Source organism: Lipotes vexillifer, unplaced genomic scaffold (assembly GCF_000442215.2).
Source record: "Lipotes vexillifer unplaced genomic scaffold, Lipotes_vexillifer_v1.1 scaffold847, whole genome shotgun sequence".
Classification (NCBI taxonomy): domain Eukaryota; kingdom Metazoa; phylum Chordata; class Mammalia; order Artiodactyla; family Lipotidae; genus Lipotes; species Lipotes vexillifer.
Genome location: NW_006778821.1, coordinates 196,545 through 220,163, shown reverse-complemented (window position 1 = coordinate 220,163; position 23,619 = coordinate 196,545). Strand labels below are relative to the sequence as shown.

At 41.4% G+C, this 23,619-nt stretch overlaps 1 protein-coding gene across 2 annotated transcripts in view; it reads right to left on the bottom strand.

Annotated features, from left to right (window-relative positions):
* The window catches only part of CYBB (cytochrome b-245 beta chain), a 35,141-nt gene extending 16,905 nt beyond the window's left edge, over window positions 1–18,236 (bottom strand). The window contains exons 1-6 of one of the 2 annotated variants that reach the window (XM_007451969.1): window positions 18,146–18,236; window positions 15,876–15,971; window positions 14,148–14,258; window positions 4,820–4,904; window positions 3,981–4,126; window positions 1,206–1,396 (exon numbers count right to left, since the gene is read on the bottom strand). In XM_007451969.1, the coding sequence (XP_007452031.1) occupies window positions 1,206–1,396; window positions 3,981–4,126; window positions 4,820–4,904; window positions 14,148–14,258; window positions 15,876–15,971; window positions 18,146–18,190 (674 nt within the window). In that variant the 5' untranslated portion in view covers window positions 18,191–18,236. The remainder of the gene's footprint in view (window positions 1–1,205; window positions 1,397–3,980; window positions 4,127–4,819; window positions 4,905–14,147; window positions 14,259–15,875; window positions 15,972–18,145) is intronic. The other variant, XM_007451970.1, reaches the window with a different exon arrangement.
* Between the last annotated feature and the right edge of the window lie 5,383 nt (window positions 18,237–23,619).

Sequence of the window (23,619 nt, the reverse complement as noted above, 5' to 3'; positions counted from 1 at the left end):
GAATCAGCTAGTGTGAAAGAGTAGAAAAAGGAAGCCTGGTATGAAAGAAGGGTCCCAATAAGGCAAACTCTCCCAGCCACACATCCAGGCACCGTGTGTCTCTATGAGAGCATTCATCATGGCCTGCCTTAGCCCATCCGGTCTCCAACCCCAGCTATGCCACGGATAAACTGGCAGTGGCTTGGCTACAAACTTTACCTTTTTTAGTCTGTTTCCTGGTCTACAATTTCCCCTGGAAATGGGGATAGTAAGGGCATCTCTACCTTTTGGAGAGTAAAAGAAACATTTCATGTCTGTAACAAATGCTCAATAGAAGCTAGCTTTTCCCCTTATTATGTTAGGATGCTTGAAGGCAATAACCATGTACTTCTCCTTCTAGTATTCCCCACAGTGCCTGACATAGGTCCTCATACACAGTAGGCAATCGGTGAATGATTGGCTTGAATCAAAACTCATTGAACGGGGACTTCCCTGGAGGCTCAGTGGATAAGAATCTGCCTGCCAATGCAGGGGACATGGGTTCGAGCCCTGGTCCGGGAAGATCCCACATGCCATGGAGCAACTAAGTCCGTGTACCACAACTACTGAGCTTGCGCTCTAGAGCCCGCGAGCCACAACTACCGAAGCCCTGAGCCCTACAGCCCGTGCTCCGCAACGAGAGAAGCCACCGACTGCAATGAGAAGCCCGCGCACTGCAAGGAAGAGTAGCTCCCGCTCGCCACAACTAGAGAAAGCCCACATGCAGCAATGAAGACCCAACACAGCCAAAAATAAATAAAATTAAACAAACAAAAAAACTCATTGAACGACAGCAAACCCTTTCACCTGATTAATCATTAACCTCTCTGGTTTGGGAGCTTGTCTAATTTTCTAGGGATCAAGCCACAGGAAACATCATTGGAGACATCCAAGACCCTGTCAGCACTCTCAGCGTGCTTTCTATACGCTTGCAAAGATATTCAAAACTTTGGTGTGTTTTTCAAGCTTGCTATAAATAACCGCACTATGAATAGTTATGAGTCGGGTACCAGAAACTAAAGTGGTGCTGAGTGGTTTCTATCAAAGTGACTTCTGTTTTCCCCTCATATTCCCTCAGCAGACAGGCTAACCACACACAGACAGGGCGGTCACTGTGCCTCTAACAGAGCATCACATCTGGAAACTGATGGACATAAAATACTTGGTCTTGGAGTTTAAATACTCACTCAGCTCCATGGATGGCAAGGCCAATGAAGAAGATCACAAAGAGATGGTGTGTGCACCAAAACACTTCAAAGTAAGACCTCCTGATGGTTTTGGTGGAGGAGGTGATAATTAATATGAGGCAGAGTGTGATGACAACTCCAGTGATGCCTGCCAACCGAGTCACAGCCACGTACAGGCCTCCTTCAGGATTCTGTAAAACACACACACACACATTATTTGTAGGCTCTCAAATGCAGGGCTACCTATTTATAAAGTGTCCAGTGAATAAGGCAATAGGCATTTTCATCCCCCCTTTAGATTATCCTAAGCATCCCCCCAACAGAGTGGTATAGAATTGGGATAGATATTTCCAAATTTAAAAAAGTCTTACATCTTCTTTATCCATTCATCTGATGATGGACACTTAGGTTGTTTCCATCTCCGTATATACAATGGAATATTACTCAGCCATAAAAAGAAACGAAATTGAGCTATTTGTAATGAGGTGGATAGACCTAGAGTCTGTCATACAGAGTGAAGTAAGTCGGAAAGAGAAAGACAAATACTGTATGCTAACACATATATATATGGAATTTAAGAAAAAAAATGTCATGAAGAACCTAGGGGTGTGAGACAGGAATAAAGACACAGACCTACTAGAGAATGGACTTGAGGATATGGGGAGGGGGAAGGGTAAGCTGTGACAAAGCGAAAGAGAGGCATGGACATATATACACTACCAAACGTAAGGTAGATAGCTGGTGGGAAGCAGCCACATAGCACAGGGAGATCAGCTCAGTGCTTTGTGACCGCCTGGAGGGGTGGTATAGGGAGGGTGGGAGGGAGGGAGACGCAAGAAGGAAGAGATATGGGAACATATGTATATGTATAACTGATTCACTTTGTTATAAAGCAGAAACTAACACACCATTGTAAAGCAATTATACTCCAATAAAGATGTTAAAAAAAAAAGTCTTACATGGTTGAGGTATCGTAGGAAATATCAATTGATACACAGAAATAGTTCTAAGGGAGTATCAAATAAAGTATCAACTATATGTCCTAAAAGGCTCTGAAGCTCTTTCTCCCTTTGATTTGAAAAGTGTCATAGTGCTTAGTTTGTAAATGTATTCTGTGCATGCCTAACATCTTAGGCTGGGTTCCTCCAAAGCAGATCCTGAGATCCTGAGCAGAGAGGATTTAGAAAGAATGTGCTCCAGAAGAAGCTGGTAAGGGGATGGTTAATAGGATAGGAAAGAGGAACAAGTCAGGTAAGAGGGTGATCTCGGGCCAAATTTTCAGCCTGATGCTGCAGGGGAACTGTGGAGGGTAAATTACACCTTAGAGTTTATCCTGACTCAAGGCAAGGAAGCTGGGTTTTCATGGCCTGCACCCATCAGTTATTGGTTAAGATATGGGCAAAGGGACTTTGGGCAAAGGGACTCCAGTAGCCCCAGGGCAGTCCTTTGAGGAACAAAAGCAAATAGAGGAAATTGAAAGTGAAAGCACACAGAAGGGTAGGGGAGCACAGACATAGTAAAAGTGATCTGAAGAGATGTGGGCACAGCACTGCAGTGTCAGCTCACTCGATATGCTCACACTGCCACCCTTACGTATAATTGTACAATGAACAAGTAAAAGAAAAATTATCCAAGACATTATAGAAAAAGAATTTCTATTTTATTTGAGGTGGTTTAATTCTGTCCCTAAATAGACCAGGCACATTTTTTTATATCAGCCTGAGGATAATTATTTCTACAAAATCATGGAACTTTTCTTGTAATCTATTCTAAACAGACAAGGAAACATGTTTGGAATTCGGTGTATAGTGAGTGATGTGATTCGGCTATCCTCCCAAACCACTGGGCACATGAAGATGACTTACAGCTTCTCCCTCTGAGTGTAGAAAGCCTCAGCAACTGCTGGAAGGGAAAAAGTCCTTGCCTGAGGAATCCCCAAATGGCTGCCCCGGAGCAATTAGCAGACATAGGCCACCTCTCAGATGTTGTAGGCAAGAAAGAGGAAAAGCACTGCTGACAGATGTCAGCTGGTGGCTGACCTGGTATTAACACCTCAGCCAGAGGGTTCCCTATTTCACATAAACAATTTCATAGAACACCAACATCAGATAAGGTCATTCTGTCACTGTGATGGACTGACACCAAAACGAGACCACTCTGAAATCTTATCTGAGCCAAGACAAAAACATGGGTGACTGCTGCTTCTTGACCTATTACAGATTTAACCCCATTCTTCTGCCTCCAAAAAAAAAATTATTAAGATACCCAATGCTGGAACTGTCCCCAGTTCCTGACCATACCTGATCCAGAGCAAATGCTTGCTTCCTGAAACCCCTCCTGAATCATCTAACACAAGTCCCACAGCAAGCCTTTCTCAACACCCTGCTGAGATGCCCCAGACTTCCTCATAGTGTGAGGTCTCTTTGCTGCAGTAAGTAATAAACTTAACTTTGTTTGACTAGACTATGTTCCTGGCTTTCTTTAACTGTTGGGCATTGCCATGGATAGGCCTGTGTTACTCCAGGCTCCACGTATACACATTCTTACAGGTGACTTTAAGAAACGAGAACATCTAGTAACCCTCTACATATGGGATCAGGAGTGTGGGAGACATTTTCTCTGTGGCCACATTCTTAGAACCTACAGAATTGTCCCTCTGATAGTGAACTTTTGTTATTGTCATTGTTCTGACCAAGTAGAATTCTTCACTCACTGAAATCTAATCCTCAGTTTTAATGTCTACAGAACATCTGAATCAGGAAATAAGAGGCTTACCTTAATTCTCTGTCGAACAAAATTGAGGTAAGTTTCACCAGGCTTATCTCCAATGTCAGAGAGTGCTATTGAATAAGGGTCAGAATTGTTGACTCGGGCATTGACACACCACTCCACATTAAATAGATGTGCAATGGTGTGAATCGCTGAAGAGGGCACAGAAGAGAAACAAAGAGGGTTAAGTGTGTGTACAATTTTATTTGTAGCTGGGTTTCTGGCTGCAGCCCCTGACTCTACGATAAGTTAGTGGAGATTTGATAAGGATCCCTTCTTACACCACCACCACCACCTTAATAATTATAATAATAACACAAAATACACATAAACACACGAATACTATCATATATACATATGTGTGTGTGTATATATATATATATATATATATATATATATAAACAATAATAAAAAGAAAGTGTTTAGCTAATAAAGGCTATCTTAAGAAATTCTCAACTTATGGGCTATGGCCCTTGTAGGGTTATTGCAAGAAATCCATGAATCTACGTGTTCAACCAAGTATTTAAAAGATGAATGAATAAAAGCTCTCATATATGGACTAACAAACAATTTTGATGTTAAAAAGTGTGTAAAAGGGTGAATACACTGGGATTTTATCAGAAGAGCCTAAGGGAAAAAAGTTTTAAGACCTGAAGGGACAAATCCTAGTGTTGGGATGGCAGAAAGAGTGGCGAATATTTTTTCACAGAACTCATTCAAAAAGTACACCTCCAATCACCACCTAATCTACCTGCAAAGGCTGATCCCTTATCTTAAAAATATCTTAGAGGGAACACTCTGGTTCCAAGTTTTCTTTGCAATCTCAAATATCTTAATGAACATACCAGTGTGAAGTGCAATCATCCATGCCACCATTTTATGAAAGGTGAGGTTCCTGTCCAGTTGTCTTCGAATTCTTGTTGAGCAGCACTTTGGATTAAAGGGAAAAGAATGAAATCGTAATTGTTAACAAGAAAGTTTTCTCTGTGCCAGGCATTAGAAACATATCATCTCATTTAATTATGTCCACCCTAAAAACTACATCATTCTACCCATTTGACAGATGAGAACACTGAGGCTCAGATAGATGTAGTCATCTTCCCGAGGTCAAACAGCCAGTAAGTGGCATGGCTGGCTTAACCAATGTTTTAGGTTCTCATACTATTAACATAAAAAGCCTCTCATGGAATCCATTGCTTAATTGTATAAAATATGAATTTGGACAGAAAACATCTAACTACATAGTTTCTAGTTCAGATTAATTTATTCAATAACGAGGGGATATAGAAATTTTAAAAGGACAGGGCTGCCCTCAAAGACCTGAAGGTCCATGGGGACACAGACAAGTGAACAGTTCTAGAACAAGTGAACAGTTTTAGAATAGCACCCTTCCAGGACATAGACACTATGAGAGGAGAAAAAAAGTGTCCACGTGCATATGTTAATAGAGACAACATAACAAGGGAGATCATTAACAAAATCAATCATAGCAAAAATAATAATAGTACTTACAAAGAACCTGTGCAAGGAGCTGCTTTAAGTGTTTTTTTTTATTGTTTATAAAATTTTTGACTGCACCGTGCAGCACACGGGATCTTAGTCCCCTGACCAGGGATCGGACCTGCACCCCCTACAGTGGAAGCGCAGAGTCTTAACCACTGGACCGCCAGGGAAGTCCCTAGGAGCTGCTTTAAGTGTTTTACATGCATCGACTCATTTCATTCTTACATTAATCCTATGTGGGAGGTACCATTATTATCACCACATGACAGATGAGGAAACAAAGGCATAGAGAAGTTACCTTCCCTTAGGTTGCATAGTTAATAAGTGACAGAGCTGAGGTCTAAACCCAGGCTATCTGATGCCAGAGATATCAACATTCTGATATTTCATACCTTTTATGATTACCTTGGCATTAAAATGGCATTTTGGTCAATTGGTTAGTGTAATTGTCCTACCGACATACGTTAGAAGATGTGGGTTTGAATCTGGATTCATGTCAATGCCCAAAGTAGAGAAAAAAACCCAAACCAAACCTGGTTTCTGGTTGAATCAGACAGAGCTTTGTTCTCCTGAAAAGTGGTCAAGTGCTCGCTCTGGAAGCTTTGCTTCCAAGGCTAGATGTACTGCCATAGAGATCCAGAAAACTTTTAAGGAGAACAGAGTGAAGTGCAAAAAACCCCCAAAACAAAGCAAAAAGCTCAGGTATTTTAAATACCTGGTTCCAAACATATTCAATTTCAACATACGGGTATTAAATATTTGGCTTACTTATTTTTAATAAAATGTTCTGGTTTTATAGAAAAAATAGAATTGCATAGAAAATTGTGCTTACTCCACTATCTCTGAGTTAGCTACATCTAGGGAGGGCAGGCTGTTTGGATCATGAAAGCAGGTTCCTGGAACTGCAGAAATACCAGTAAGGAAGACACTGAAGACTTCAGAGAAAGGAAAAAACATTTAGGCTTTATTGAGTGCCTTCTGTGAGCCAGGCAGTTTACCCATAATCATTGCCTCATTTAATGTAACCAGAGAGGTATTACTGTCCTTATTTTACAGATAACAAAACTAAAGCTAACTCTCACATTGGCTGGGATCCAGGACTATTTGTCTTCAAGGTTCATTCCCTTTTCCATCAAACCAAATGTAAAGATACAGTCACTATTACTCTACATGTCTAAAAACCAAGACAAGAAGTTAAGTGAAAGTACTCTATCTGGAAACTGAGGTTAGAGGGAGTAAGTTTGGGAAGGGAAGGAAACAAATAAAGGGTGTATTAGCACATCAGCTACCACTACCATATCTTATCAGCAGGCTCTCCGATCAGGGAACTCTGGGAGACTGTGTAGGATACGCCCCCAGAGGTTTGTTACCTGAGGGGTTAGGAAACTTGGGTAGTCTCTACCAACTCCTATCCATCATTGGCTGAGGGCTCTTCCCAGGGCATCAACTCCCTGGCATTTCCGGCTTGCCCCAGGAGAGGGCTGAAAGAAAATCCTCAGGCAGAGAATGACCTGAGCTGGCAGAAGACAGCTGCCCCATGTACTGGAACTGACAGTGCAGAGGGAATACGGGTGGAACCCTACCAGCAGCAGCTACAACAAATTGTTCACCGGTGACTCAGGCTCTCAAAATAAGGGTTTCCTGGTTGAAATCACTTCTTTTACACTTCTGTTGGTGAAGAATTGACTGTCCTGTTTTCTTTTATAGCCTCATTGTCTTTTGTGTTTATTTCAAGCGCCGTACATTGTTTTACTCCTTTGCAGTTTTTACAGTTTTAAGGAAATATATTTTTCCTGCTTCCTGATTGCTAGGTTCCTCCACAGCTTCGTAGAGTCCTTGTGGTAGGCAGAATTGTAAGATGATCCCCAATGACCTTATGTAATATCCTCCCCTTGAGTGTGGGTGAGACCTGACCTATAACTATGGTAGGATGACACTCCTGTGATTTTGTTACGTTATATGGAAAAAGGGATTTTGCAGAGGTAATTAAAATCCCAAATTGACCTTAAGAGAGAGATTATCTGGGTGGGCCTGACCCAATCACACGAGACCTTTAAATCTGGGTCTAAAAGTCAGAAATCTTAGGTGCAAGAAGTATTTGATACGCTGCTGCTGGCTTGAAGATGGAAGGGGCCACATGGCAAGGAATACACCTCGGATCTGAGAGCAGCCCCAGAGTAACTGTCAGCAAGAGACAGGGACCTTAGTCCTGCAGCTGCCAGGGACTGAATTTTGCCAACAATCATTCTTGTTGGCAAAAGCCAAGAGCTTGGAAGATTTTACCCAGAGTTTGCATATGAGTATTCAGCCCAGTTGACGCCTTGATGTCAGCTTTGTGACACCCTGAGCAACAGGATGCTGGACTTCTGCACAGCTGTGAACTAGTAAACGGGAGTTGTTTTAAGCCTCTAAGTTTGTGGAAATTTGTTACACAGAAATAGATCATTTAATACAGTCCTCATTGGAGTGATAGACGCAATTGGAGTCCCAAGAATGAGAGAATGGGAATTAGTAGGGTCAGAAAGCAATTTGCCATCAGATATACCTGTGTTGGACCCCAGCCCTACCACCTAGCTGTGTGACATTGAACAATATGCTCAGTTTCCAGCTTTCTCACCTATATATTTATCATAATTATTCCCTCGTAGGTCTGTTTCATAGATTCATTGAGAGGTATTTAATAAACACTCGATTTTTTTTTTTGGTATCATTATTTAACTTTTCAGCTAGTATGGCATGGCTCCCCAGCTAGAGGGTAAGCGTCCTGTGTGCAGAGCAATATATCATGTATTTTTAACAATCCTTTCATAACTATTTGGTTAAATGACACTTTCACTGTCCTAGAACCCACGACAATTATTCTAAACCTAAAGAGATGTATTTACCCACATATCTATACATGCCAAACGATTTTCTTTTCTACTTCCAGACAAATTGTTTTGAAACTTTTGGGGGAAAAGATACTTGCTCCTGCATGCTGAATTTGAAGAAAAGGAATGCGGTTTTGTCATGGTCTCTACACTGTCTCCATAGTTCTACCCTTATCATCATCAACATGGATCATCAAAAATATGAAACAATAGATTTCAATGCCTCTTATCAGCTTGAGCAACAAACTGTTAGAGAAAAGTTAACTGAGTGCCAGAAAAATGGAGAGATGTGCTTGGGAAACACAAGGTCCATTCAGTAATAGTCTGATCTTAATAGGTGGTTTAAAAAAATGCTATTTCGTATGAAATACATACATTTTATTAGAAGAAAAAACGGAGACTCTTAGTCACTAATGAGTTAGTAGAACTAACTAAGGTCCTACCAGGGCACCAACCCCTCATCTTTCCAAGCCACCCTCTATAGTGTGGTCAGGAATGGCAAACACATCCAAAGAGAAGCCGTAAGCCATGATTATACGGGGCTTCCAGATATAATTTCCTCATCATTTCCTGACAAGGGGGCAAGATGGCTGGTTGGTGGGGTAGAAAGGGAGGGCTTTGCTGCCTGTGACTGCCCAGGGCTTTTTTCTCCCTCCCTACCATGCAGAAACCATTTTTATGATTTTGAGTCACTTGTGAATTACCGCCAGCCACCTACTAATTACCCAAGCTGCCACCATGCACAACAGCTTCCTCGCCAAACAACTGCTTTTCTTTTTGCCACTGACTTCTAAAGGGAAGTTCCTCTGTTACTCTCAACTAGAGCCTTGCCCAATCTCAATAAGCTAACATTCAAGTGCAAGGGAGATTACTGAGTTATCTCGGCCGCTTGCTACGCTCGATTCAAACTGTGAGAGCAAAAAAATTCAAAACATTGAGAAATGGAACAAAGAAGTGCATATTTAATGGGGCAAAACATTAGCTTCTGTAACATGAGTGTTATGGAAACTTTCAAGTTCTATTTTATGTACACCTGGTCTCGCCACAGGTGCCATGAATGAATCTGAATTAGATATTTATATGCAGTTTGAGAGAAATTGCAAAAGCCAGCCTTGAATCTACAGAACTCAGGCAAAGAAACTGACAGTAATGTTGAGACCTGGTGGCAGTAGAATATGTGATAAATATGAAGGACACCACTGGATTTGTACAGCACTGTCTATAATTTTGAAATTACATGTTTATCTTCTACCTCTTCCATAAAACTCTAAGCTCCCTGAGCTCATGGCTCATCCATGTCTTACTCTCTACTCACTCTACGTCCGCTGTGCTTAGCATATAGTTGGCACTCAACAAACATTTGTTAACTGACAACTCATTAGTTGACGGGCTTAGTCCATTAACACACTTTTAGAATATCATTCATATTCATTCTTACACTTGCATTATCTCACCTGCTTTTTAGCTAAAAACAACAACAAAAAGAAAAACAACAACTATGAGACAGGAAGTCCAAGAGCCTTGCCCTGAACCACATGGTCAGATATAGAGCTATATTGAGGGCCTCTGACTCCCAGGCTATATAAGGTTAGAGAAAAGAGCTCACTCTCTTGCCTTCCTGTTTCTTTCTGATCTTCAGACTAGAACTTCCATCTAAGTTGAGGTTATTAAGGCTTCTTTGGGGACTTCTGTGTGCTGAGTCCCACCATTCCCCATTTCCCTCGACAGAGCGGGCTCAGAGTCATTACCCCTAGTTTTCCTGGGGTGGGCCAACCCTGTGGTTTTCTTTGTTTCTCCAGTTCTGTGACTGTTAAGTTTGCATAAAGGCCTACTAATAAATCCTTGAAGTTACAACACCCCTGTCACTTCTAGTCTAGGTTATTCAGTCTGCCCAAATGTTCATATATACATGATGGACTTTCTAAGACCATAGGACCACCACAAGAGAGTTTTTTTTTTTGTTTTTTTTTGTTTTTTTTTGCGGTACGCAGGCCTCTCACTGTTGTGGCCTCTCCCGTTGCGGAGCACAGGCTCCGGACGCGCAGGCTCAGCGGCCATGGCTCACGGGCCCAGCCACAAGAGAGTTTTGAGTTTAGGTGGCACATAGGAAAGCGAACAGGCTCTGGAGGCACAGGCACCTGGGTTGGAATCCCAACACTCTCAATGAATTTCATCCCCACCTCACTGGCCTGACATGCAGATTTCATGAGGTGAGGTCTAGGAAGACTCAATAAATGGCAGATGTTATAATTTCCAACATTACTCACAGCATGTGTACTCATTTTAATCCCAATCAGAATAGAAGGTTCTTTGCCCAGTTAACATTTCAGATCGGGAAATCTGGAGGAGGAACACACCCCATCTGTAAAAGAATCTTACTTGCTGCTAATTTTTAAAAATATTTTCTTTGACATACAGGTCTCTCTGGTTAGAGAGTTGAGTGTCTCTGCAATTTGAAGAGCAGCCTCATTTCACCCCTGTCTTTAGAGACCCTCATGAGGATCTTCCCTCATTTTAGGCCACAGGAAGCCTAAAAGTGGCCATTACAACATGCGCCACTCATGGGGCATGGCCACGCAATGGCATCGCAATTTGGGCCTGTGGGGTAACAAGGATTTCTTAACAGGCTGTCCTGGCGAAAACACTGCCTGTTTCTCAGGGTTTACTTCCTCTAAATAGGAACTATTTGAACAGGGGATGGGGGGAGAATAAAAAAGCTACAGTCCCCGAACTTCATTTAGCAAATGCTCATTGGGCACCTGCAATATACCAGATGTTGTACTTTACAGGTGGCTCATCAATAAAACTTTTCAATTACCGTATGATCAAGCAATCCCACTCCTGGGCATATATCTGGACAAAACTCTAATTCAAAAAGATACATGCACCCCAATGTTCATAGCAGCACTATTCACAAGAGCCAAGATATGGAAACAACCTAAATGTCCATCAACAGATGAATGGATAAAGAAGATGTGGTCCATATATACGATGGAATATTACTCAGCCATAAAAGGAATGAAATAATGCCATTTGCAGCAACATGGATGGACCTAGAGATGATCATACTATGTGAAGTAAGTCAGAAATAAAGACAAATATCATAGGATATTACTTATATGTGGAATCTGAAATATGACACAGCTGAACCTATCTACGAAGCACAGACAGAGAGAACAGAGAGAACAGACCTGTGGTTGCCAAGGGGGAGGGGTGTGGGGGAGTTTGGGGTTAGTAGATGCAAACTATTACATATAGAATGGATGAACAACAAGGTCCTACTGTATAGCACAGGGAACTATAGTCAATGTCCTGTGATAAATTGTAATGGAAAAGAATATAAAAAGAATGTATATATATATGAATAACTGAGTCAATTTGCTGTACAGCAGAAATTAACACAACATTGTAAATCAACTACACTTCAATTAAAAAAAAAAGAAAACTTTTCAATCAAATGGAGTTCTACCTCTGTGGTTTCTTAGGTTAAAAAGATGATTTTGGAAATCCTTGTAATCAATGTCTACTGTTAGTTGTAGCCTGCTAACCCTATATTAGTAAATCAATTATTGTATAGTTCTCAAAGAAAAAGAATCTCCTTAGGGTCAATGTGAATTTAGTAAGCCTAGGGAAAATGAGGCAGAGCTCAAGGCAAGTTTTGTTATTGGCAGAGTTTAGATCACTTTCCTTCACCCACTTAGTCTTCGATTACCAATTAAGTATTAACATCTCAGCTATACATTTAAGGTCCTAGTTTACCAGCAAAGCTCCAGCCTGACCTCCGACACCTGCCCTTTAAAATCCCTACACTCCCATCAAAGTAGATTGCTTGCTTCTCTCCACTATAAATGACCTCTACTTAATAGGTAATTTTTTTGAAAAGCTAGTTAATATAAAAAAAAACATCTTATTAAAAGGAAAAAGAGAGGCTACTAGTCACTAATGAGCAGTGGAATGGGTCCCACCAGGGTATCAGTCCCTAACTTTGGAAGAGCTGCCCTCTATGGTGTGGTCAGGAATGGCAAACACATCCAAAATGAAGCCACAAGTCATGATCACACAGGACTTTCAAGGATATGATTTCCTCACCATTCCCTGTGCTTTTGCCCATACCGTTTTCTCCATGTAGAATGTCTTTCTCTCTCCTTTATATCTTGTACAGGCTTATTTTATCCTTATATGCCCATATCTGATGCCACCTTCTCTAAGAAGCCTTTTTCCATTCCCTGCGCCACCTGATATAATTTCCCCCTCCTTTGATGGATTCCCTGTAGCTGCTTATTTGTAACATTTTGTGGGACCCATCATATTTTGCTTTGTATCGTATTAATTTGAGTACCTGTGCAGATTCCAAGTTCCTCTTTTCTCATCTTTGTATAACAATATCAATAAGAAATTCGTATACCATTTTATAGATTACAAAAGCTCTTCCTACATAATCTTTTTTTTCTTCTAGCATAGTATATTAGGGGCTCTCTGGATTGTTGAAGTGAGGGTGAAAGAACCCGGGCATTTAGAAAGCTCTGAACTCCTCAATTCCATGGACATAACACCTGTCACATTCATTACATAGTGACTCATAGCTCATTGATCCCATCTTCTTTGGATATTATCCACAAAAGAGATTTTCTCTGACTTAAAAATTTTGAAAAACATGGCACTGTGAGGTTAATACCCAAATTTCACGTCAGTCTCATAAATCTCTGTTTATATACATATACATATATGTCATATGATGTATATCTGTCTGTGTGTGTACATGCACATGTACTTTATTGCAATTGTTGAGATATATGTTGATTGGTTGTTTTCTTTTTGTTTGTTTGTTTGTTTGTTTTTAATGTCTGTTCCAGGTTAAATGGCTATCCCAGGGAGCTCCACCAACAAATAATATAAAAATAAACTAAAGAATCAAGCATTGCTTGGCTTGTGAATATTGTACAGAGTTTGGAATCCTCACAAACCCCTGGTTTGCTTTTCCTATTGATACAGCCACTATGGAGAACAGTACGGAGGTTCCTCAAAAAACTAAAAATCGAACTACCATACGACCCAGCAATCCCACCACTGGACATATACCCTGAGAAAACCATAATTCAAAAAGAGTCATGTACCAAAATGTTCATTGCAGCTCTATTTACAATAGCCAGGACATGGACGCAACCTACGTGTCCATCGACAGATGAATGGATAAAGAAGATGTGGCACATATATACAATGGAATATTACTCAGCCATAAAAAGAAATGAAATTGAGTTATTTGTAGTGAGGTGGATGGACCTAGAGTCTGTCATACAGAGTGAAGTAAGTCAGAAAGAGAAAAACAAATACTGAATGCTAACACATATATATGGAATCTAAGGGAAAAAAATGGTTCTGAAGAACCTAGGGGTAAGACAGGAATAAAGACACAGACCTACTAGAGAACGGACTTGAGGATATGGGGAGGGGGAAGGGTAAGCTGTGACAAAGCGAGAGAGTGGCATGGACATATATACACTACCAAACGTAAAATAGCTAGCTAGTGGGAAGCAGCCGCATAGCATAGGGAGATGAGCTCGGTGCTTTGGGACCACCTAGAGGGGTGCGATAGGGAGGGTGGGAGGGAGACACAAGAGGGAGGAGATATGGGGATACATGTATACGTATAGCTGATTCACTTTGTTATACAGCAGAAACTAACACACCATTGTAAAGCAATTATACTCCAATAAAGATGTTAAAGAAAAGGGTGGGGGCATTGAGCTTGATGGCCTTCGAAATTCTGAGGAACTCAAACTTTGTAAATGTTGGTTCTTACCACACTGGAACCCCTGAGGAAAGACAGCAGATTTCGACAGACTGGCAGCAGAATCAGCATGCAGTTGAAATTCAGGCAGGCCGCAGGGGCCCTGGCCAGTGCCAGCGCTGACTGGAAAAGGTAGGATAAGAAGCAGGGTGACTCCTGTGCGCCCAGGACACCGCCCGCCCCACTTGCCTACACCCACTCCCCCAGGATTCCCAGCATGAGGCCCACACTCCAGAGATATCAAGTTATAGGGGCTTCCCTGGTGGCGCAGTGGTTGAGAGTCCGCCTGCCGATGCAGGGGACGCGGTTTCGTGCCCCGGTCCGGGAAGATCCCACATGCCGCGGAGCGGCTGGGCCCGTGAGCCATGGCCGCTGAGCCTGCGCGTCCGGAGCCTGTGCTCCGCAACGGGAGAGGCCACAGCAGTGAGAGGCCCGCGTACCAGGAAAAAAAAAAAAAAAGAGAGATATCAAGTTATCTGGGAAGGAAGGTCCTTTAGATCCAGGGCTCTTCTTCATCATAAATGAATAAAATGTTGGGGTGGGGAGCAGGGGCCAGATTAAAATAAATATTATGAATATTTTCAAACATAAAGAGAATTTGAAATAATTTCACAATGAATACCTGTTGATTCATCTCCAAGATTCTACCTTTTACATTTTACAATGGTTGCTTTAGCACATGTCTATTCACCTCTCCATCCATCTACCCATCCCTCTATCCATCCATCAATGCATCTTATTTTTGATGCATTTCCAAGTAAGTTGCAGATATCGGTTTACTTCCTCCTAAGTATTTAAGCATGCATATCATTAACTAGAGTTCAGTATAGAAATTAGGTCTTTGTAAAGAAGATTTTCTTAGCACATAGACTAACCTCAACAGTAACTAAGTTCGTATGGTATAATTGTTCTTTGCAATGCCTAAAGAAGTTGCATAACGTGGAGGAGGAAAATGCAAAGGGAAATCATCCTTTTCAGCATCAACCTGAATAAGTTAACAACAATTAAAATAATGTAGTGTAATTATATGTTATAATTATTTATGCATATGATGTATAATACATATTATAATTAGTATTATTAAGTAATGGTTTCAGTATGATGTAACAAATGATATCCTCTGGGGGCAGCCGTAATTGTACTTATTTTCTTATTTTCATTTATGATGAAGAAAAGCCCTGTCAGTTCAAGGAAACTGAGAATGTTATTGGACCCAAGAAAAGTCAGGGGCCTTTGCTCTGCCAGTCAAGTCAAAGAACGTGATCTTTGGGCAAGTTCCTCAAAGCCTCCATATGTAGGGAGAGGCTTATTTCCTGAAGATTATTTCATAACATGTCATTAGGAGCAGGGCTTTTCATGCACAAAAGTTAGTAGGAATCGGATGATTTAGAGAATATAGGAAGTCCCACTTGTGCCACCTGTATCACCCCTGGATCGATCTTTCCAACCTGGCCACCCATTCCGGAGTCAGTATTAGATTTCTCCTTCAAGCTAAACAGTAGCACAGTAGTTCTTGGGAGGGGAAGGATGCTGCTGGGACCCTCTGCCACACTTCTGTCTGTCCCACACTGGAAGGCCTAAAGACTCTTGCCCAGGGGGTTGCAATGGAGGGAGTGAGGCCGATGGTGCTCTTTGGGTCGGTCAGAGTATTCCTTTAAAATGTTAAAAGGAATAGGAACAAGAATCTCTGATTAGACATGGGAGCCAGTCAGTACTGCGGGAGATGGAACTTATACTTACCCCAAGAAGTTTTCGAGTATAGAAGAACTTATCTGGAATATCATAAACCCGGTAGTACCAGACAAAGAGGAAGACGTTCATCCCCAGCCATACCAGCTGCACAAACAGAAGTGGTTGCGTGAAGTTTTCATGTTTCAACAGGTAGATTTCACAGCAGTTTAGAGTCAGACCAGGGTCAGGACTTCCCCAAGTACAGCCTTTGATTAAGGTGGTTACAAAGCCAGCTCCTTCCTGCAAGAGTATCACTACACTTCTCTGTAAGTAACCTTTCCTCCCTGTGTTGTCCCCCGTGATTATTATACTACTTGGGCCGTATGCCGAGTTATTATCTATCTCCCCTCCTTTCTTTCTCCTCCTTTTAGATTGATAGATGACAGCAGGTGACTCTTCTTACAAAGAGAAGGGAAAGGAATCTGTTCCTATTCTGTCCCCTGCACCAGCAGGACTTTGTGTTTGATTCTCACAGGTGTGATTACCTCTCTCCGCCACACAGCATCCCGCCCCAGCTTGTGGACGTCTCATCAGCTAAAATGACAAGGCTTTAATTCTACTTGATAAGTTTTGCTTCACTTTTTAAATTTTTTTTTTTTTTTTTGCGATACGCGGGCCTCTCACTGTCGTGGCCCCTCCCGCTGCGGAGCACAGGCTCCGGACGCGCAGGCTCAGTGGCCATGGCTCACGGGCGCAGCCGCTCCGCGGCATGTGGGATCTTCCCAGACCGGGGCATGAACCCGCGTCCCCTGCATCGGCAGGTGGACTCCCAACCACTGCGCCACCAGGAAAGCCCTGCTTCACTTTTGAAAGAGGGAACATTCAGCATCAATGAGGGAATGAGAGGCATGGGATTTTTTTTTTTTTTAAAGGGAGATCCTTCTAGATTGTGACTGCTCATTTCATCCCAAGTACTGACTGCATCAAATGATGACTCTACCCAGCCCTCCACCTTCAGCTCCACAGTAGCAATCTGTTCTTAACTGTGCTTTGAGGCTATTTGATGTCCTTCAATGCTTGAGGATAGTCTCTCTTTATAAAGAAGAAGGTACTAAAACCACTTCTCCATTTCCTAACCTTGTCATTTTCACTCTTGCCTTCCAAGCTGTGGATTCACTTTCAAGTATATGAGTGTATAATCTAGATAGGGGTCACTTCCCGGGGAAAACTGTGGTAAGAGCTAAAAGTGTTTATATTTGAACTTATTTTTTAAAGGAGTAATCTGTTCTTCAAATGGGGATAAGAAATCAACTTAACAGCTTGGAGTCCTCAGAACAATTCTGTATTGCATTAGATTGTTGATTTGGCTTAATTTTTTTTAAATGACAAAATATGTGATTTTTATTTTATCTGTGCCACTCATTTCTCTCTACCTCTACAGCTCAAAGAATCATATTTACTTCATGATAAATTCTTTCAAAAAATTCATACATAAGTGTTCTTTTTAACATCTGGGTAATACCTTAATTAGCTATTTGGAAAAGCTACTTATAAATCACATTTCTATCTTCCCAATTGTCCGTGATTGCTTTGCTGAGACCGCCATCTTAAAAAAATAGTTGATCTATGTTATGTTAAAAACTAAAGAAATCATCATGTGTGTTCGAAAATTGGCCATATCTTTACTTACAAAAATTGTTTCTCAAGACAGATTATATTGATTTATATACAGCTAAATATAATATATATCGTATATACGCTATACATATGTGTCTAGATAGTTTTTTTTTTCAATTCCCTTCCCTTAAATTTTTCAAAAACCTCACAAATAACTAAAGTTTACCTCAGAGAAAAGAAGGTACTTTTTTAAAAAAGAAAGTTGAGAACTTCAATTATTTTTGGTGTAATTACTGAAATAAAGGCCAATTTCCCGTACATGAGCCAGTCTTGCATTTGTTATTTGGAAAACTGTATAAAATTTCAATTGCCCATTTTTAGGTGGTATAAATACGTTAAAAATAGAGAAATTTGCCTCTGAGTAAACAAGGATCATTAGCATGAAATGTCTCCTACTCCCACTGTGAAATGCTGGCTAATTTATTACTCCTAAAAACTCCAGAAATAAACTAGGTGAAGTGAGCCCCCAGATACATTCTTTCCATTAATAAGTTTGGAAGAATGGACTCACTCTGCTTACAGATGGATGCACGTTCACATAATAAATCAGTTTCAACACAATTTCTCAAACAAAACAAACAAAAAAGCTTTGCTCTATTCTCATTTCCAAGAGAACCCAAACAAATCAGAGAATTTGTAATTTCATTCTCATTGGTACTTACAATGACGAAGATGGAGAGGCCCTCATTCACAAACAAGTTCCCCATGGTGGCAGAGGTTCAGTGCCTCGAGTGTGCCTTTCTTCTCTGCTATGCTTCTTCCTCCCATGAGGAAATGAAAACAGCAGCCTTGGGGCAATCTGTTTCCTTTTCTATGATCAGAAATTAGCTAATCATTGGTCAACTGTAAAGCTTGTCTCCATAACAAATTTGAATCTTTAACCACAAAAAAATGACAGAAAAAAAGTCTACAATGATCCAATCACAACTAAACATAGTGGGAAATGAAACTAATTTCTACAACTGAGAGGCCAATAACAGTACAATTCATGGTGTTTTACACTGTGAATTAATTTTTGGACTGATCGGTTATCAAGTGGCAATTTTTAAAAAGTCACCCAACTAGCCATGACTTTGGGCTAGGTAAAAAACATTAAATAGATGTGATATCTTTTGATAGACTGGAGCAGCATTTACAGAGTCTTGTTGAGAAAAATTATAACAGGTGTGATAGCTGATATTTATAGAATGCTTACTTTGTGCCAATTTTCTAAGATATGTATGTGTGCATGTAAATACATGTGTATGTACATATATACACACACACATATGTATATATGAGTTGATACATATCTATGTGTGTGTCTACACACAAAGACACCCATACACACACATACATAAATTCAGTATATAAATAAATTAATTTGATACTAACAATTCAACACTATAAAGTAGTTTCTATTATTAGGATTACATTTACAGATGGGGAAACTGAGACCCAGAGCTGTTAAGTTACTTGGCCAAGGTCATGCAGTTAGGAAACCATGCAGTTGGGATTTAAAACCCAAGCAGTTTGGCTACACTTTTAGCCACGATACCAGAAAAAAAAAGCCTGACAGTGGCAACCACATCCCAGATCACTCCTAATACAGCCACGGGAAAAGAAAACATAACAAATAGACCAAAATGTTTGAACGACTGTAGTATTCCCAGGCGGACGTGACATTTTTCTAGGCAAGGTAGGTAAACAGGGTCAGAACAAAGGTATGTCAGATGCGGTAGATGCCAAAGGCAGATTTAGCATTTTTTTTTTCTCTGACTCCCATCCAGTCTTTAGGACATGAAAGAGACAGAAGGGTAGGATGGTAACCCCTGATTGCATCAGGGTGGTTGTACAACAGCTAGAGTGAATAGAGAGGTAAAAGAAGAAACTGGAGGAGCGAAAGGCAACAAGAGAAGAAAAGAGGAGAGGCCTGAACCCTTTGGGTTATTGTCTATGAAGCACTTGAGACAACCTGCAGAATTATGACCGTGAGTAAAGTAATACTGTTTTCCACTTTTTAATATTTAAGGAAAGGTACTCAACTGTGACTTTCTGCATGGCTCTTGAATCATAGGTAACCCACATAAAGGACAGTCGGCTCCCTGGTTCAGTTACACACAGAGATGAATTCAAAGACACACAGTTAGACCATCAAGTTATATGCCAGTTATTTGCCTCTCTGCTCTGGGATTTATTCCTCAGCCTTTATTTGCTCTGTTCTGTTTCAGGTGAGGAACAGAGGATGGAGGATGAGGGACACCCCCCGCTTTCTGCTTCAAGTGGCATCTTGGAAGTGGCTGCCTTTCCACCGGAAGCTCCGGCTCCCACCGGCCAGCCTTCCCCCCTGTGGCCTGAGCTCCTGCTGGCCAGTCACCACTGTAGTTCCAGCTCCTGTCACATGGCCCTGGCTTCTGGGCTTGACTTACACCACCTCCTGCCGGGTTTCGTCCAACCCGGAGGGCGGTCGCCACTTCCTGTAGTTGTTAATGTTTATGTTGCCTCTGCGCCCACGTTGGGACTCTCCACTTTCCCATCATCCACGTAACAAATCCCTGGGGTGAAATTCCCTCTGCTGAAATAGGGTGGTTTCTGTTTTCCTGACTGGACTTTGCCTGATACAGAAAGGAATTCAGACCTGTACTCATTTTCTGGTGGAAGTAAAGAAGTGAGGCATATATGCCTAATGAGGAATAAAACACCTTAAAATCTGCTCTCCCTCTTTCTGTTACTCTCACTTTCTTTCACAGTGATGACTGCGGCTCCATCAGGCTCTTTGAAACTTACCAAAGTCTTCCCCTCCCTACCCCTCCTCTCTTTTCTCTTTCCCAGCCTACTGGTTGATCTTCCCTTACTCTATCTTAATCTTCAAGTCTCTCCCACAGTTTTTCATCTACCTCCTGAGGCCCGTGCTCTGCTGGGGAAGCAATGGAGAAGGGACCCTGGATACTCATATACTAGGAAATAATGTTTCTCGAATATTTCCCAACTTCTTTCCCCTCCCTCCACAGTTTGAGAAGAAAATTCAAAAAAGAAAGAATATTTTTGTGGGTGATCAACCATTCCCTCCTATGGCTTTTTTTTTTCTCCTTTATAAAAGTAATGACAGGGCTGTGAGTAGAGCTGTCTTACAAGCCTTAAGAACTTCAATCGGTTTCACAGCTGGAGGAAGAGAGTTCAGTTGCAATGAAGAGTAAAATCTTTCTTTTATGGAAAGTAACTTCCCTTTTGAGAACACTGTTCCAGTGAATTTCAGTGTCCTCTGCTCTTGAAAAGACAAGCGGAGGGTTTGATAAAGGAGCAACAGGTACTGGTTGACTGGTATGGACTGGACACCAAGAATGAAGAAAATTGAACCTCTGTGCATTAGCTAACTGTCTATCTTCTCCCAGTCACTTCGGCCTCCACTGCCTCCTAAACTGTTAATGTCAAGTTAGACTGTGATGAATGCAAGGAAGTATTCACCCCTCCTAGCAGGCAGTAATGACCAACACCATCAGGCTTGTGATTGAAATCCTAGACACCTCTTGCAGAGGGAAAAAAGAGAGAAGCAGTCCCAAGTCTCTAGGAAACCCCCTGATTTTGCATCCTGACAATAATTCCTTCTTGCTTTGTCAAAGTAAAGAAGTCGACTCTTAATTTCTTCCAAGAAGGATATATGGAATGCTGAAGAAAGGGAGGTGTGTGGCCACACCAAGATGCCTGACGAATTTTGTTCCTGGTGATGATGAAAAATGGATTTGTGTTCCTTTTATCTCTACTGTGCATGCTATTCTTTTCAGAACTGCCATGATTCCACTCTCTGTGCATCCATGAGTTATGTGGCCCCAGTTTCCTTGCTTAAGGATGACAAATGAGAGGACTTCATCTCCCTAGATACAGTGATTGTCCCAGGGGTGGGCATTTGACCCAAACGAGGTCAATGAGAGTTATTTGCATGAGGAGGGAGTTGTTAGGGACTATGGAAGAGAGTGGATGAAGCTTTTCTTTTTTTGTGAGTGATGCATGCCTGCTGCTGCCATAGACCAACTCTATTACCTTGCGCTAAGAAGCTGCATAAGAATTACGCCAACACGAAATCAGATCAGTAGCTGGGGAAGGATTGAGAGGTTCTGAGACAAATACGATGACAAGGTTTGCATTCTTGGGTCTGATCTACCTGAGACACTTGGACATCTCAGTTCTTCTTACAGATTGCGTTCCCTGGAAGTATACTCTGAGGTGGAGATTAGTGTTCAGGAGTTTGATCTGAGAGTGTCCTTGGAGGTACACACCCGTGGAAAGGAAGGAAAGATAAGAAAACAGGAGTGGGCAGAAGGAGAAGTTGAATTATCATGTGGTCACAAGAAATGCCTCCGCAGTCCTGTAGAGGCAACACTACCATTTCCTGCTGTAAAAAAACTTTGAGTTGGCTTTTCTACCACTTATATCTAGAAGGGTTCCTACTAAAGCACGGTGTAATGAAACCCACTTTAATTCCATAGCCATGGTCTCCAAGGTTAGTGGAAGTTGAATAAGGCAGCTGGAATGGGATCCAGACGTTCTATTTCCTGTTTGAAGGAGAAAATAACTAAGTAAAAGAAGAGTTGGTCAGGGAGGAAGGGGCAATTTTCTGATGTACGTGATTAAAGGCATTAAGAACACGGTTTTACCTGGTATTGTATTTATTAGAAAGTGAAAATGTCTGGTGGGTGAGGATTTTAAATTTAGCTCTTTAGATTAAATGTGATTTGCATACATTTATTCATGAGAATAAGGAAGAAAATGAGGAAAGCTTACATATTTTCTCCTACCGATCATTGATTTGAATTTAAAACTTTCCAGTATGCTTCCTGTATAAATTATTTTCTCTTTTTCCCTTGAAAAATATCTATCTTTACAGACTTATCTTGGTCTTAACAACAGCCAACATTTGTAAAGCATTTTACACATGCCCAGTACCTTATGTGCTTTATCTCATTTACTTTTCATGACCACACTATAAGGTGTGCAAAATTATCATATGCATTTGAAGTAGGATGAATGTTGCCCGCCCCCCCACACCCAGAGATGTCTGGGTACTGATTCCCAGATCCTATGAATATGTTATTTACATGGTTAGAAGGACTTTGCAGACATGATTAAGTTAAAGATTTTGAGATGGGGAGATTATCGTGAATGATTCCGGGGGGGCCAGTGTAATCACAGGGGTCCTTATTAGAAGGAGGCAGGAGGTTCAGAAGCATTGAGAGAGGATGTGAGGGATGAAGCAGAATTCAGACAAGAAAGAAGATGCTATGCTGCTGACTTTGAAGATGAAGGAGGAAAAGCCATGAGCCAAGGAGTGCGAGAAATGCAGCTCTAGAATCTGTAAGAGGCAAGGAAGTGGATTCTCTTCTGGAGCCTCCAGAAGGAATGTAGATCTCCTGACACCTTGATTTTAGCCTGGTGAAAGTGATTCCAGACCTCTGACCTCCAGAACTGTAAAAAAGTAAGTTTGCGCTGTTTTAAGCTGGTCATTTGTGGTAATTTGTTACAGCAGCCATAGAAAACTCATACACTTTACAGACCAGAGAGAAGAGCTGCGAGGAGAGAAAGTAGCCTGCCCAGAATCACACGGCTGCCTGACACCAGAGCTGAGATTTGAATCTGGGCAGTCTGATGTATCACTGCTTATTCGAGCCACCAGAATCATTTTGTAAAGCTAGGGCTTCATTGTCAATAATAAAATCATTTTATGAGCACCAGCTGCTATCCCAAGACCCCTGGATTGAACTCTGCTATCCTGCTGTCGGTTGGCGACACATATTATAGCTCTTCCCCACAGGACTGATCAGAATAGCCCTTGATTTTCAGCCTCCTTCTGACAGCCTATGTGTTGCTGACAGCTTCCTGCAGTAACCATTGCTGTGCACAACCAGCTTGGCCCAAGAAGCCTGAAGTTTGTTGAGCCACAAGTGTTAGGTCCCTACAACCAGTTTCTGCATATTTCACCTTGACCTGAAGCATGAAAGCTCTGTCTCTGTGTCTCCACTATCACTTTTCCTTGCCCCAGGATGTATCTGAGCTCTCATAGCCCCACTTTGGGCAGTTAGCAAGGGCTCATCCTGGTGAAGGTGTTAACCAGTCACTTAAGTGTTGGCCACGTGAAAGAGTCAAGTGTCGGTTCTTGTAGGAA